The 14450-nt window shown below is 40.3% G+C and overlaps 1 protein-coding gene and 1 pseudogene across 4 annotated transcripts in view; one reads left to right on the top strand and one right to left on the bottom strand.

The window, feature by feature from the left end:
- Positions 1 to 14450, bottom strand: part of Nf2 (neurofibromin 2) — a 106327-nt gene that overhangs the window by 39074 nt on the left and 52803 nt on the right. For all 4 annotated transcript variants that reach the window (XM_004628055.2, XM_004628053.3, XM_004628052.2 and 1 more), the window contains exons 5-7: positions 5124 to 5192; positions 4174 to 4256; positions 1413 to 1488 (exon numbers count right to left, since the gene is read on the bottom strand). In XM_004628055.2, coding sequence (XP_004628112.1) covers positions 1413 to 1488; positions 4174 to 4256; positions 5124 to 5192 — 228 coding nt within the window. The remainder of the gene's footprint in view (positions 1 to 1412; positions 1489 to 4173; positions 4257 to 5123; positions 5193 to 14450) is intronic.
- Positions 13720 to 14154, top strand: LOC105741738 (annotated as a pseudogene).

Raw genomic sequence — 14450 nt, 5'->3', positions numbered from 1 at the left:
AAAAAAATCTTTTATTTATTTATGTATTTGGTACAGGGTCTCGCTACACAGCTTAGACTCAGAGTGATCCTCTTGTCTCAGCCTCCCCAGAGCTGGGATTAGGGGTACGCACCACCACGCCTGGTTTCATTGGTCAGCTAAGTGCGGGGCCAGCGCAGTGTGGAGTACTGGGGATCAAACCCAAGTCCTTGCGCTTGCCAGGCAGGCACTTAGACTGCTGAATGATCTCCCCAGCCCTATCTGACTATATTTTTATGCAAAGTGATCCATAAGTACAATCATACCTTGGCTCACAAATGCTTCGGTTTGCAAATGATTCAGTTCACAAACAAAAGCTTTTGGTAAATTTTGTTCCTGTTCACAAACTCCCCATTTGGTGACAAGACAATGGCCATCTTCCTCACACAAATAAAGCAACTATGCTCCCATAATCATAAAAAATTAAGTTCATAAACCGAGGTACCACTATATATGTATATAGGAATTGAATAAATTAAGTAGAAAGCTATTCTAGAATATTAAAAATGTTTCAGTTTACCCAAATTTAATGGAAAAGTTGTAGGAACACTGAAAAGAAAAATAAAACATAATTGTGATCAGAAAGGTGGACAACCGTGGCCATTTTACCAGCCATGAAATGCTTAGGCACACTGCATTTATTTCATTGTTGGAGGAAGCTTATATACAATGTCCAGCAACCAGACCCACCCATGAGAGAAAGATATGCTAAAGAGGCAGACCTGAGCTGAGCACAAATGCCTCCTGCAGAAGCAATGGATTCCCAGAGGACAGCAGACCATTAATGGTCTGGAAACAACAACAACAAAATGAGTCTAATAGTGAGAACACAGATCCCACCCAAACAAATCAGTAATCTATAAAAGCAGCTTTATTCTCCATGGACCCTCGGGAAAGATGGTTATTTCCAGGTGCTCCCTAGATCTCACAGAGCCTGAAACAATCAAATATTTTTTTTTTTTAAACATTTATTTATTTGTGTGTGTGTGTGTGTGTGTGTGGCCAGCTCAGCCCACCAGGGGGCAGGGCTGGCTGGCATGTGGTGCTGGGGGATCGAACCGTGGTCCCTGTGCTTTGTGAAGTTTGTTCCAAGTAGGTGCTTTAGACCACTGAGCCATCTCACCAGCCCGAAACAATCAAATATTAAACACTCACTATTCTAACAGGTTTCTGCAGAGAGCAGGAGGCCGAAGTCCCCCAAGGCTCAGCTGACACTTAATTACCTATCGTCTAATTTGCAGTCCAAAAATAGAAGATGAGTCCCCTCTCCCTTCCTGTTATTTTCTATCACTGAACCACAAAAGGCTCTACCACACTGGGATAAAGGGTAACCCAGCGGACCCTTGTTCAATGTCTATTTGCTAGCCAGGGAACACAAGGAGGCTTCAACACACCCGGATTGCAAAGTAGTTCACACCGTACATTTCCAGATCCTGAGCTATCTTCAAATACTCCATTTCAGCTTCATCCCTGTGAGGAAAATGGAAAACATTGTCATGGGAGTTAGGTGACAAGACTGGGGGGCAGATACCTGCCAAGCACAGCATTCTGACCCTGACATTCTCCTGGGCCTGGGACACCTATGGAAGACATGAGCCAGAGCAGACACTGGGAAAGCACTTCCCAACCTCCAGTCTATTAGACACAAGCAGAATTTCCCACTCCCGTAAAAATAAGAAAACAGATTAATTACGCTATATCTTGGCTTCAGTTTCACACTCTGCCCTTGGTAAATAGTGACACCTATCTCAAATGATTCAAGGAAAAAACATGGGGACTGGACATACAGCTCAGTGGCACAGCGCCTGTGTGGTAAGCACAAGGCTGTGAGTTTGATTCCTAGTACCAAACAAAATAAACACATGTACATATAATGTTATCTTTTAACTTTGAATGGGTTTGGATGTTCAAATTTTATTTAAGGGGGCCGGGGAGATGGCTCAGTGGAATAAGTGCTTCCTTGGCAAGCACAAGGGCCTGAGTTCAATCCCCGGTTCTGCAAAAAAATAAATTATTTAAGTTGTCTTATTTTTGTGTACTTTCTACTCTCTATATTTTTGTGTTGTTTTAGTTTTCATTTTGCTTTTGAGACAGGGTCTTGCTCCATAATTCAGGCTGGCCTTGAACTCACTATGTAGCACAGATTGGCCTTAAACTTACAATGATCCTTGTGCCTCAGCCTCCCAAGTGCTGGGACTACAAGCACATGCCACAACACCCAGCTGTTTGTGTAATATCTTAACCTAGATTTTAGTAATGAACAATTCTCCCTGCAAGCTACATGTCAACTACTTTCCTGATTTAATTTCTTGAGGCATTATTGGAAGTTAGGATAAGAGGTATCAGCGCTGTAAAACCTAATCCAGGTCACCAATTTATAAGTCAAATTAAATGTAAGCTCCAGGGCTGGGACTGCAGCTCAGTGGAAGACAGCATGTTAGCAGATATGATGCTTTGGGTTCCAACCCTTGCACTACAACCACCCAACCAATCAATCAAGTAAGTAAGTTCTTGAAGCAGCAGTGACTTGCAGAAAACTCTCAAACAGGTAATAGTATTGAAATATTTTAACTCAAGCCTTCCTATGACCTTGTCCTTTTTACTCTCTCTCTGATCTCAAAATGCTCTCAAATGGATTTTAAAAGTTCACCCTGAGAGAACGCCAAGTGTTGGCAAGCAGGTGGAGGAACCAGAAATCACACACACTGCTGATGTAAATTGGTACAATTACTTTGGGGAACAGTTTGACATTATTGTAACAGCAAAAACCAGGAGACAACTGAATAACCTAAGTGTCCTTCAGTGGTAGAATGAATGAATAATTTGTGGTTTATTAATACAGTGGAACTCTGCATGAAAATGAGAAAACATGTCACATGTCACAAACTAAATCTCCTAGTATGATGCTCAGTAAAAGAAGCAAGTTATAAAAAAACAGAAACTGACTTTACTTATCTAGAGTTTAAAATGGGCAATGCTGGGCTAAAGGTATAGCTCAGTGGTAGAGTGCTTGCCTAGTGCAAGTCCCTTAATTTGCTCTCCAGCACTGCAAAATTCAAATAAAATGGGTATTGTCTATGATATAAAAATCAGGAGACTCATTACCTTTGGGGAGAAAGCAAGCAGGGAGAGGTACTGGGCTATTTTTTCTCTGAGGGTTATGTAGTGTTTTCTTTTTGTGTGTGTGTGATAAATGCTCAAGTAGTATGCTCATGATTTGTCCATTTTTTGATATGCAGTTGTATTTTTTTTTTAACTTAAAAAGTATGCAGTAAGAAGTTGACTTGGAGAAAAAAAATTAAAGCTAATACAAAGATGATCAATTCCTAAAGTCATCACAGGAATGCTAACAATAAGATAAGAATGCTCACATTTTAGCTTAACAAAAATTATAGAATAACCAAAACAAATGCTGATGATAGACTGGGGTGGGGAAGACACTGTTATAATACTGGACATGTACCAAACTTTTTAGAGGCCAATTCGGTGGCACCTCTAAAAACACAAAATGTTCCCATGCCTTTGCTGACAGCTCTCCTTAGAGAATCTACCCTGAGGCCTTTACTTATAAAGTGGTGTAACAATATGAGACTGGGCACTGCAGAATGTTTTGTAAGACTGAAAAAACCTACAGATACAAATACCATCAATAGAGGAATAGATACAAAAGCACTGGGCTTTCCATACAAATAAAATTCTTAAAATTAAATTACCAGTAGGTACAATAGGCCTGTACATCCTGACAGGTAGTACACTTGTCCACTTTATATTAATGAACTCAAAAGAATACACGTGAAACTGAAGACCAATATTAATACCGGCTCTCCCTTTTTCTTTTATATGTTTCAGTATTGCAGTTTGTTCAACAAGCGTGTCCTACTTTTGTAGTTCTTTAAGGAGAGGGGAGAAAAAAAGGTCCATAAAGAATTGTAAACCGGGGCTGGTGAGATGGCTCAGTGGTCTAAAGCGCCTACTTAGAACAAGGCTTAGCAAAGCACAGGGACCGCGGTTCAATCCCCCAGCACCACATGCCAGCCAGCACCACCCCCTGGTGGGCTGAGGCGGGCGCGCGCGCGCACACACACACACACACACACATATAAATAAATAAAAATTAAAAAAAAGAATTGTAAACCAAGGATGAAGCAACCTCACCTGGCTCGGCCGCGGTGCCCTGCATACCAGGCAGTGATTCTTTCCTCCCACATTTCCGGAGTCATCTGATACAGATTTATTACCTACCCAAAACGAGAGCAAAATTAAAAAAAAAAAAAACAAACAACAAAAAACAACCCACACACAAAGTAAGTTTGGGTATTGTTTGCCGTTTTTATAATTATGCATCATTTTTACAAAACAACAAAGCTATTTTTAAAAAGCTACATGCAGGGAGAGAGTCACACACAGAGGTGGGTGTGAAAACAAGCAACATTCAAAGGAAGAAGCAACCTGAAAACTGCAGGAGTCCCAGGCCTGGGTGCACCCCTGGCTGGCAGCAACCCCTCCTTTCTTGACTGAGTGTACATCCCAGAGACCACCTCAGACAGTGGAGCAGTGCTCTATACCCCCAGCCGTCCCTTCAAAGAAGCCACCAGAGGACAGATGAAGGCAGGGAGAGGTGAGGAGCAGGTCTTTATTACCCAGTGACAGATGACTGGGGCTATAAAATCAGCAGCAGCAAAAGGGAGGGAGGGCCTGCTGCTGTGGCTAATGAACAAGATGAACAACACTGAGGATTAAAGCCCAGAAGGTCCACCCCTACCTCATCCCCTCCATCCACCCCTTGCTGCTGCAAACAGCTCAATTCCCTGGGCTGAACACACGCCACTCCACACACCTCCCTGGGAATCAATGCCACTCAATCTCCTTCACAGAAATTGCCACACTATAGAAATACTGACAGGCCGTGCTCATCCTGGCAACCCCACGTTAACTCCATAAACCTCTGCTTTTCAATATGCTTAACAGAGATCTCATATACTTTATACAAGATTTATTACAAAATATTTATGGAAATTGCAACAGACTTCTAACATTTCTTGAAGTCCTTCAGTTAGTTTCTTTTGGACCACATCTCTATATTTTCTCCAGATTTAATTTCTTACCCTTTTTGGAAGCAATTCCTCTTGGGCCAAAAATCCCAGCTTGTGCAGAGAGGGGTCGTAGTCACCATACTGGAAGGAAAAGAAAGGAGAGCAGGCCCTGAGATTCTAGACTACTGCTACTTCTGAATGAGGCTCAACACAGTCTCATCCCCTCCTCCCTGCTCTGGAGAACAATTCAATTCTGATGACAAGTCAAGATTTAAACCTTGCTACTTTGTTATCCTTCAATGGAGATTAAAAAAGCGATTATATCTACGAAGGAGTTGCAAAATGCCTAAAGCATGGACGGGTGATGTGGTTAATAAGAATACGGTATTTGTATGGAAATTGTAGTCATGTTTTCTAACCCTCAAAAGAAAGCAGTCACTTGCAAAACATTACTTTTGAATGAAAACAACAAAACACAACTGCAAGAGAAAGTTCTGATTAACAAAGTGTGATAACAGTCTTACCTACAAATGTTTCTAAGTGACAGGTAATTGGAGTTGGATTGCTAGGTGGGAACTGGGAATAATGCAGGCAATATTTTTAATACCTTTTGCTCATAGCTTTGAAAAATGCTTTAGAAAAATCTGATGTTAACACCATCATTTCTACTGTGCAGACAAAAAAAGGTTAACCAGTTTTGCAAAAGTTGCAGAGCAAGTCACTAATCGGGCTGGAAATGGTACCTGCATTTTAATTTGTTCTTCCAGGGACTTAGAAATCTAGTCTTTAATTTTAAAAATTATTCCTTTTTTACCTAGAAAATTTAATTTTAATGAGGAAAACATCAAAAATGAAATAATGTGGCTGGGTGTGGTAGCACATGTCTGTAATCCCAGCACTCAGGAGGCTGAGGCAAGAGGACTGCTATGAGTTTGAAGAAAGAATTAATATATCTTATGAATGTCATAATTATCTTAAAAGTAGCAGGACTATACAGTACATTCAAGGCCAGCCAGAACTACACAGTGAGACTTTGTCTAAAAAGAAAAAAAGAAAAGAAAAGAAAGAAAAAAGAAAAAGAAAAGAAGGAATTGGTAGCTGTGTGGAGAGCTGGCAAAGCACTGGGTTTGATCTCTAGGACCATCAGAGAGAAGGAGGGAAAATGTTTGAAGAGAGACTAATGCACACAAAATACAAAATCAAAGCCTGTGTTTTATCAGTCAGCATTGATTCAGTAGCTTGTCTTTTTACCCAAAACAAGGAAGATGGCTATTTTAGTATAATCTTCTATAAACATTTATCCTTTTAGCGATCAATATTGGAAAAACAAAAGACAGACCAGGCACAAGACTATTGTTTCTATTCCCATCAAATTGGGTCACCTTCTTATTGCCAAACCAGTGGGCTTCTGCTATGTTCTCCAAATGAGCTTGTCTACCACAGTACTGGCACAGGAGTGAAAGGAGAGACTCACCATTAACTTTAGAAGGATTTTTTTTTTTTTTTTTTTTTTTTTTGGTTGGCTCAGACTGTCTTAAGGGCAGGGCAGGTAGGGTGTGGATGTGGAGCTGGTGCAGATGTGGAGCTGGTGCAGATGTGGAGCTGGTACAGATGTGGAGTTGGGATTCGAATCGCAGTCCCCTGCACCTGACTGAGTTTGCCCAAGCAGGCACTTTAAACAGCTGAGCTAACCTGCAAGCCCCCTCAGTATTAACTTTATCTTTTTTCTTTTTTTTTTTTTTTGCGGAACTGGGGATTGAACTCAGGCCTTTGCACTTGCCAGGCAAGCACTTATTCTACTGAGCTATCTCCCAGGCCCCCTCACTATTAACTTTAAATAGTGACTCCCTACCTGTTTCAGGAAAGTCCTTGTCTGTCCCATGTGCGCTTGCTACATGACTTATCTACCCATTTGATCCTCATTTAATCAATATTACCCCTTGGTGGTACCAGGGATCAAACACAGGATCGAGCACTTGCTAAGCAGGCTCTTATGCCACTGAGCTATCTCCCTGGCCCTCTCCCTACTGTTAAAAAGGGGGGTGGTCTGGGGAGATGGCTCAATAGAATAAGTGCTTCCCTGGAAAGCACAAAGGCCTGAGTTCAATCCCCAGTTCCAAAAAAAAAAAAAAAAAAAAAAAAGTGCCTCATTTTCTTACCAATCTGATGATAAAGGCTCTTTGAATTAATATATCTTATGAATGTCGTAATTATCTATAAAGTAGCAGAACTGTATTGTTTTTTGTGGTAAAGGAATTTGTTAAGCTTAAAAATTTAAATATGCCACAAGTTTTTGTAACCCCATGTAGGCATCTGCTTATTCAAAAATCTAGAGGAGGGGCCGGGGAGATGGCTCAGTAGAATAAGCACTTGCCTGGCAAGTACAAGGGCCCGAGTTCAATCCCCGGTTCCACAAAAATCTAAAGGAGGTTAGGAGGTGTGGTTCAGTGGCAGGGCAACTGCCTAGCATGACAAAGTTTCTGAGTTCAATTCCCAACACTGGCTTCATGTGGTAGTGTACACCTCTAATCCCAGCACTCTGGAGGCTGAGGTAGTAGGATCACCATGAGTTCAAGGCCAGCCCAGGCTACATAATGAGTTCAAGGCCAACATAAACTACACAGCAAAACCCTGTCTCAAGAACTTCTGACACTGGCAAAACAAAACAGAAGTAGAAGGGACCCTAATGTCTACCTACTTCTGGAAGGCCTAGAGCTGTAATAGGCCCTAAGTGTACAGATCTTTACCATGTACCTGAGGGGAAGCCTCTGCAGAGCTCAGGAAGGAGGCGCTGGGAGTGAGCTGCTCAAGGATCTACTCCAGCTCTTTTTGCTTAAAGAGACTCCAGCTCTTTTTTGCTTTTAGCTATGAGACCCTGGAAAGTTTTGGGTCCCAGTTTTCTCTTCTGTAAAATGGGAATAATAGTAATTAACTTACAGGGCTCTAAAAGGGATTAAACGAAAGAATACATGCAAAGTTTTTCTAAACAATCTCTGACATATACAACCGTATGTCAAAAGATCTCTAAGTCTGTTTCATGTTTGTCAAATGAGAGCACTAGACCTAAGGATCTCAAAGGGACAGCTCTGGAGAGGTGTCTGTCTCCTGATGAAAGTCAGCTATAATTATTATACTGGTATCCTCTGCTTTATTTGGGATGACTCTGGTTACTGCTTTCCTCCCTAGATTCTAGAGCTGTAGGATGCAAAAGCCCCCTTGGTTGCATTTGCAAACCTTTTAACAATGCTGACCAAACTTTAATGCAAAAGTAAGCAGATATGCAAAGTTAAAGTCGTAAATTCAGGTTCCCAAGGCTTACAAGATTAACGATCCCCATTATTAAATTATACGAAGCACCTAGCTACTCCACTGATCAAATATATTACATTTGAGCAATGCAGAGATAGCAAAGACTCATCTCAAAGAATTTCTCCACTGGACTAACTCCACTCACAACATTAAAGCCACTTTGGTGTATGTGTCTCCTCTTAAATGTCTCTTTAAAAAACAAAGGAAAAAAAGATACTGAGGTTGCAGCAATGGGAAATATAGACAGTCAGATCAATCTACACATATTCCTTGTCCTTTTATATAACAGATGCATTCTGATAATATATCCAGGGCATATTTACTGTGAGGAAGCTTGGATTTCAGGTCCATGCACTTGCATGGGCCTGTGCCTAATTTTATACTCATAATTTGATATTCCCACATTAAAAAGAAGCTCCTAAATTAGTAAACTCCAGGCCCCACAAAACCTGGCTCTATCCCTGATATGAACAAAGTAAATTTAGATTCAAGAAGGGAGCTCACCATTTAAAGGACTATTGGAGCCAGCTCTTTTTTATCCTTTTCCCTCTCTTTCTGGGCTCCTGGGGATAGAACTCACAGCCTCAAACATGCTAGGCAAGCACTTTGCCCCTGAGCCACATCCAGCCGTTGGTGTCAGTTCATAAGCTAAATGGAGGCTCCCTCTGGATGGTAAGTAATTTCTTCTGTTTATATGTACGAAAAGTTAGGTCAAATGCTTTGAATAGGATTTGCTTAATACATACACAGAATACAGATCCCTACCACATACAGTCAATAAATCCCAGGTGGATTAAAGGGTTAAACTTATAAGCATATACTGTATAAACTTATAAATTGGGGCCGGGGAGATGGCTCAGTGGAATATGCGCTTCCCTGGCAAGCGCAAGGGCCTGAGTTCAATCCCCGGTTCTGCGGAAAAAAAAAACAAAACAACTTATAAATGAAGCCAGGGGTGGTGGTGCACGCCTATAATCCCAGCACTTGGGAGGCTGAGGCAGGAAAACTGTTGCAAATTTGAGACTAGCCTGGGCTACAAAGTGAGCTCCTGACCGCATAACAAGACCCTGCCTCAAAAAAATTAAAACAAAACAAAACAAAAAACTACAAATGAAAAGTCATAAAATACCAGAAGAGTAGAGAGCATGTGTAAAAATAATGGCTGGTAAAGCCATTCTAAAAGTCATAACAAATATAGAAAGGAAAGATTAACAAGACTGACATGTAAAAATGGGCAAAAGTTTGATATCCATAATAAATGGAGTTCTTGGGCTGGGGAGATAGCTTGGCAGTCTAAGCACCTGCCTGTCAAGTGCAAGGTCCCAAGTTTGATCCCCGGTACTGCGTGCCATGTAGCCCCTGAAAACGGGTGTGCTGGCACATACCTATGACCCCAGCACTAGGGAGACTGAGACAGAAGAATCACTATGAGTCGGAACTGCACAGCAAGGCCCTGTATTAAATAAAAAATAAAATAAAATAAATGGAGTTCTTAGGGGTCAGTCAGAAAATATAAACAATACTGTAAAAGAAGGATCAAGTCACAAATAGTTGGCTCGCCGAATAAAGAAATACAAATGGCCAGTAAATCTATGAAAAGATGCCTATAGCCCTGATGGGAATCAAGCAAGTGCAGATTTTTCTAAAATCTATTTTTATATTAGATTTGCAAAACTTTCAAAGATTGATAGTATCCACTGTTGGAGGGAATGTGCAAAAATAGGTATCACACGCTGTTGTTGGAAGTTAAATTAGGACAACACTTTGGGAGGGCATTTTGGCTATATATTTGAATGTAAATTTTAAATTTACATCCATAAAATTTCCCATCTTAAGTGTATAATTCAGTGGCTTTTAGTATATTCAGAATGTTATGCAATCATCACCACTATCTAAATCAGAACATTTCTATCACTCTCAAAAGAAATCTTGTACTATTTAATGCCTTCCTTCTCCTGCCATTGATCTGCTTTGGACTCTGTAGACTGGCCCAATATATACATTTTGTATAAATAACATCATATGTCATATGATTTTACTTAACTAGATTTTAAATATTCTTATCCTTCAACTCAGTTATGCCATTTCTTGGTATTTCACATATGGAAATATTGATATATGCTAAAAGAGGCATATACTGTATAAAGATGTTAAGTGCATCTGTTAAAACAATAGAAAAACAATAAACTGAAAAACCCTAAATATCCACTAATAAAGATATATTTAAAGCTGGGTGTGGTGGTGCACATCTATAATGTCAGCACTTAGGAGGGTGAGGCAGGACTGTTGCAAGTTCAAGACCAGCCTGAGCCCAAAGTAAGCTCAAAGCCTGCCTGAACTGCATAGCAAGACCCTATCTCAAAAAGACAAAGACACACACACACACACACACACACACGATATTTAAATAATCATGGTCTTTCTTTTCTATGAAATATTGCATCAGCTACAAATAATGGTGGGGACTACGTTTACTGATAGTCTTAAGTGAAAAGCATATGACGTGCAGGAGCTGTACCTCATTCCATTTATATGAAATGTCCACAATAGATAAGTCCACAGAGATAGGAAGCAGATTAGTGATTGCCAAGACAGGGAGGAAGAACATAAAAGTGACTGCTACTGGGTATAAGATTTCTTTGGGGGATGATGGAAATGTTCTGGAATGACATAGTACTTAGGGCTGTATAACATTCTGAATACACTAAAAGCCCAGAGCAGCCACTTGGAAGGAATGTTGAGAGTCCTTAGGTATTTCTCTTCCTTCAGCTGGCCCCTCCACACTGGGTACTCTGCGGACCTATGTTATTTTACTGTGCCTCCTGCAAGCAAATGAGCTCCAACAATATGGTCATCCAATTTCTTAATCCCTACCAATCTTCTACATTTAAAATATGATCTTAGGGCCAGGGAGATGGCTCAGTAGAATACACGCTTGCCTGGCAAGCGCAAGGACCTGAGTTCAATCCCCAATTCTGGAAAAAAAAAAAAATCTATCTGGGCATGGTGGCATATTACCTATAATCCTAGCACGTGAGAGGCTAAGGCAGGAGGATTACTACAAATTCAAGGCCAGCCTGGACTATACAGTGAACTATATAGTGAGACTGTCTCAAAAAATAAATAAATAAATAACCTATCAATCAATATGAAATGTGATCCTATGATAGCTTTAATTTTTCTTTCTCCTGATTTCTAGTGAGACTTAACAGCTTTTTTTCTATTTAGAGATCATTCTCATTTTCTATAAAATACCTGTCCATGTGCTGTCTACTTTTCTTTATATTTTTCCTATATATTTAAAGAGGGTTTTTTGTTTTGTTTTGTTTTTGTATTTAGGTACATACCTTTTTTCAATACTCCACAAAGCAACTTTTAGAAATCTACCATATGGGAAAAACTTTTGCATATGTGCTCAAAGAGCCATAAGAGGGTCTTCAGTAAAACACTGTTTAAAAAGGGAAAAAGTAGAAACAACTTGCCTTTCCCTTCAAAGGAAACTGAGTAAACTATGTTTATTTATTTATGTTTTTGTTTTGTTTTGTTTTGTTCTTTTTTGTAGTACCAGAGATTGAATTTGGGACCTTGTGCTTGCCAGGCAGGCACTACTAAGTTTATTTATGAGTGGCTACCATATAGCAGTTAAAAATCAAGGATCTACATCTATGCATATAACATGGATACATCTCAGAATCAATGCTAAATGCAAAAAAAAAAAAAAAAGAATTGTAAAAAGATATCCAAAGGTGGGTGGGGGAAATACGTACAGTATAGCACCATTTAAACAATTTTTGCCTCCTGAACATTTTTAAGTCAGTCTCTTCCTATCCAACCAACCACTACTGGAGGTGTGAATCTCAGTCTCGCACTTGGACAGCTACCTCAGCCTTCTAATGAGGCTCCCTGTTTCCAAACTTGTTTCATTCCAATCTGTCCTTCACATAGCTACCAAAGGCTCAGACTAAAATATAAACCCTTCAGCAGTGTGGCATCACCCATAGGCTAAAGACCTTTATGACCTGCTCCATATGGATCCCTCCAATCTCAACTCTTGCCACTGTAGCTAAACTTGTACTCGATTTCTTAATTGAATTACATTTTGTCATTCTGCCCCTGATCATGTGAAAGAGGGTAAGAAATACTAAGCTTAAGGCCAGCCAGATAGCTCAGCGGATTAAAGCGCTTGCTTAGGCAGACACAGGGGTCTGAGGTTCAATCCCCAGCTTGCCGTACTAGCCCTGCCCCCACCCCCAGGGTGTGCTGAGACAGCGATTGAGACTGGACATGGTGGTGCATGCCTATAATCTTAGCGCTTGGAAAGCTGAACACAGAAGAATCACTATAAGTACAATATGTGTAGTGAGACCCTGTAGACCCTGCACTAAATACAAAAAAAAAAAAAATTTTTTTTTTTTTAAATAAGCCTTTTCCCCCCTCCATTCTTTTCTTTGTTCTGAAGGGTTGGAGTCTGTAGGCAGCACCAAAAGATTCATAAATTACACACCACTATCTCTCTCTTTTTTTTTTTAACATTTATTTATCGTGTGTGTGTGTGTGTGTGTGTGTGTGTGTGTGTGGCCAGCTCAGCCCACCAGGGGGCGGGACTGGCTGGCATGTGGTGCTGGGGGATTGAACCGCGGTCCCTGTGCTTTGCCAAGCTTGTTCCAAGTAGGTGCTTTAGACCACTGAGCCATCTCTCCAGCCCCACACCACTCTCTCTTAGAGTCATTTTTAATAAGAACACATTTCAAACACCAAATTGTCAATATAAAATCCATCAGGTGGCTTAAACACTGCAAGATGGTTTTGTGTAGCATGTGACTGGATGAAAAAATCCTGCTCATACTTTCAATTCCAGCATAACTCCAACTTCAGTGAAGAAATATGGTTCTTGTTAACTGAACCATATGATTAATATTTGTATTTACACTTTGAGGTTTTTTATGCTTTGAAATTAACTTGTGTCTATATCATTCGAACAGCTGAAATACTGTAATGACTACATTTGCACATAATTATATCTCACGTGTTAATGAGCTTATTTCACTTTCCCCTCCACACTTCTAAAGTTCATTTCTGTTCAAAAAGATTGTGAAAGAAACAGCATGGCTCACCAAAAAACCTGGCCTACTGTGATTATAAAAATGAAACTGGAATTCACCGAAAAGCATTTCTTGATCTCCACAGACGTCCCTCTTGATAGACAGTGACAGGTAAGAAAAAGTGCTGACTCAAGAAGGCTGGAGGCCAATGTTCCCAACCTGGTTCCACTCTCCCATTCTACTTGCCTTCAAATCCTCTCCATCAAGAAGCATGCTACACTTCTGGACCTGCCATCTGTAGGGGAATGGCCTCCAAGATGCAGATTTTCACAAAAACCATTATGGGAAAGACCATCACACTGGAGGTTAAATCCTCAGACACCATAGAAAATGTAAAGGCCCAGATCCAGGATAAGGAAGGATTTCCTCCTGATCAGCAAAGGCTGATCTTTGCTGATAAGCAACTGAAAGATGGACGTACTTTGTCTGATTACAACATTCAAAAGGAGTCTATGCTTCATCTTGTGTGGAGACTCCATGGTGGTGCTAAGAAAAGGAAGAAGAAATCTTATACCACTCCCAAGAAGAATAAACATAAGAGAAAGAAGGTTAAGTTGGCTGTCCTAAAATACTATAAGGTGGATGAAAATGGCAAAAGTAGTCGTCTTAATCAAGATTGCCCTTCAGATGAATGTGGTGCTGGAGTTTCTATGGCCAGCCACTTTGATAGACATTATTGTGGCAAGTGTTGAATGACTTACTGCTTCAACAAACCAGAAGACAAATAATTATATGAGTTAATACTGACTTATTGCTTCAACAAACCAGAAGACAAATAATTATGAGTTAATACAAGACTTCAGCTAACAACAACAAAAAGAAGTGTGCTACAGAGCTACCTTCCTTTCTTCTACACTACAGATACATATATTAGAATACTTATCTAGCATCGGCTGCTTCAACAAAGCAGTCAGGCTCAGGTTGCTGTGGTTCGATCCCCACAACTCAAGCCAGCCAAACCTGCCCTGAAGGCATCTGGACAAAAAAA

The sequence above is a fragment of the Octodon degus genome, unplaced genomic scaffold (genome assembly GCF_000260255.1).
Source record: "Octodon degus isolate 3935 unplaced genomic scaffold, OctDeg1.0 scaffold00021, whole genome shotgun sequence".
Lineage (NCBI taxonomy): Eukaryota > Metazoa > Chordata > Mammalia > Rodentia > Octodontidae > Octodon > Octodon degus.
The sequence above is the reverse complement of the archived record's forward strand: the minus strand, read 5'-3'. Positions and strand labels throughout refer to the sequence as shown.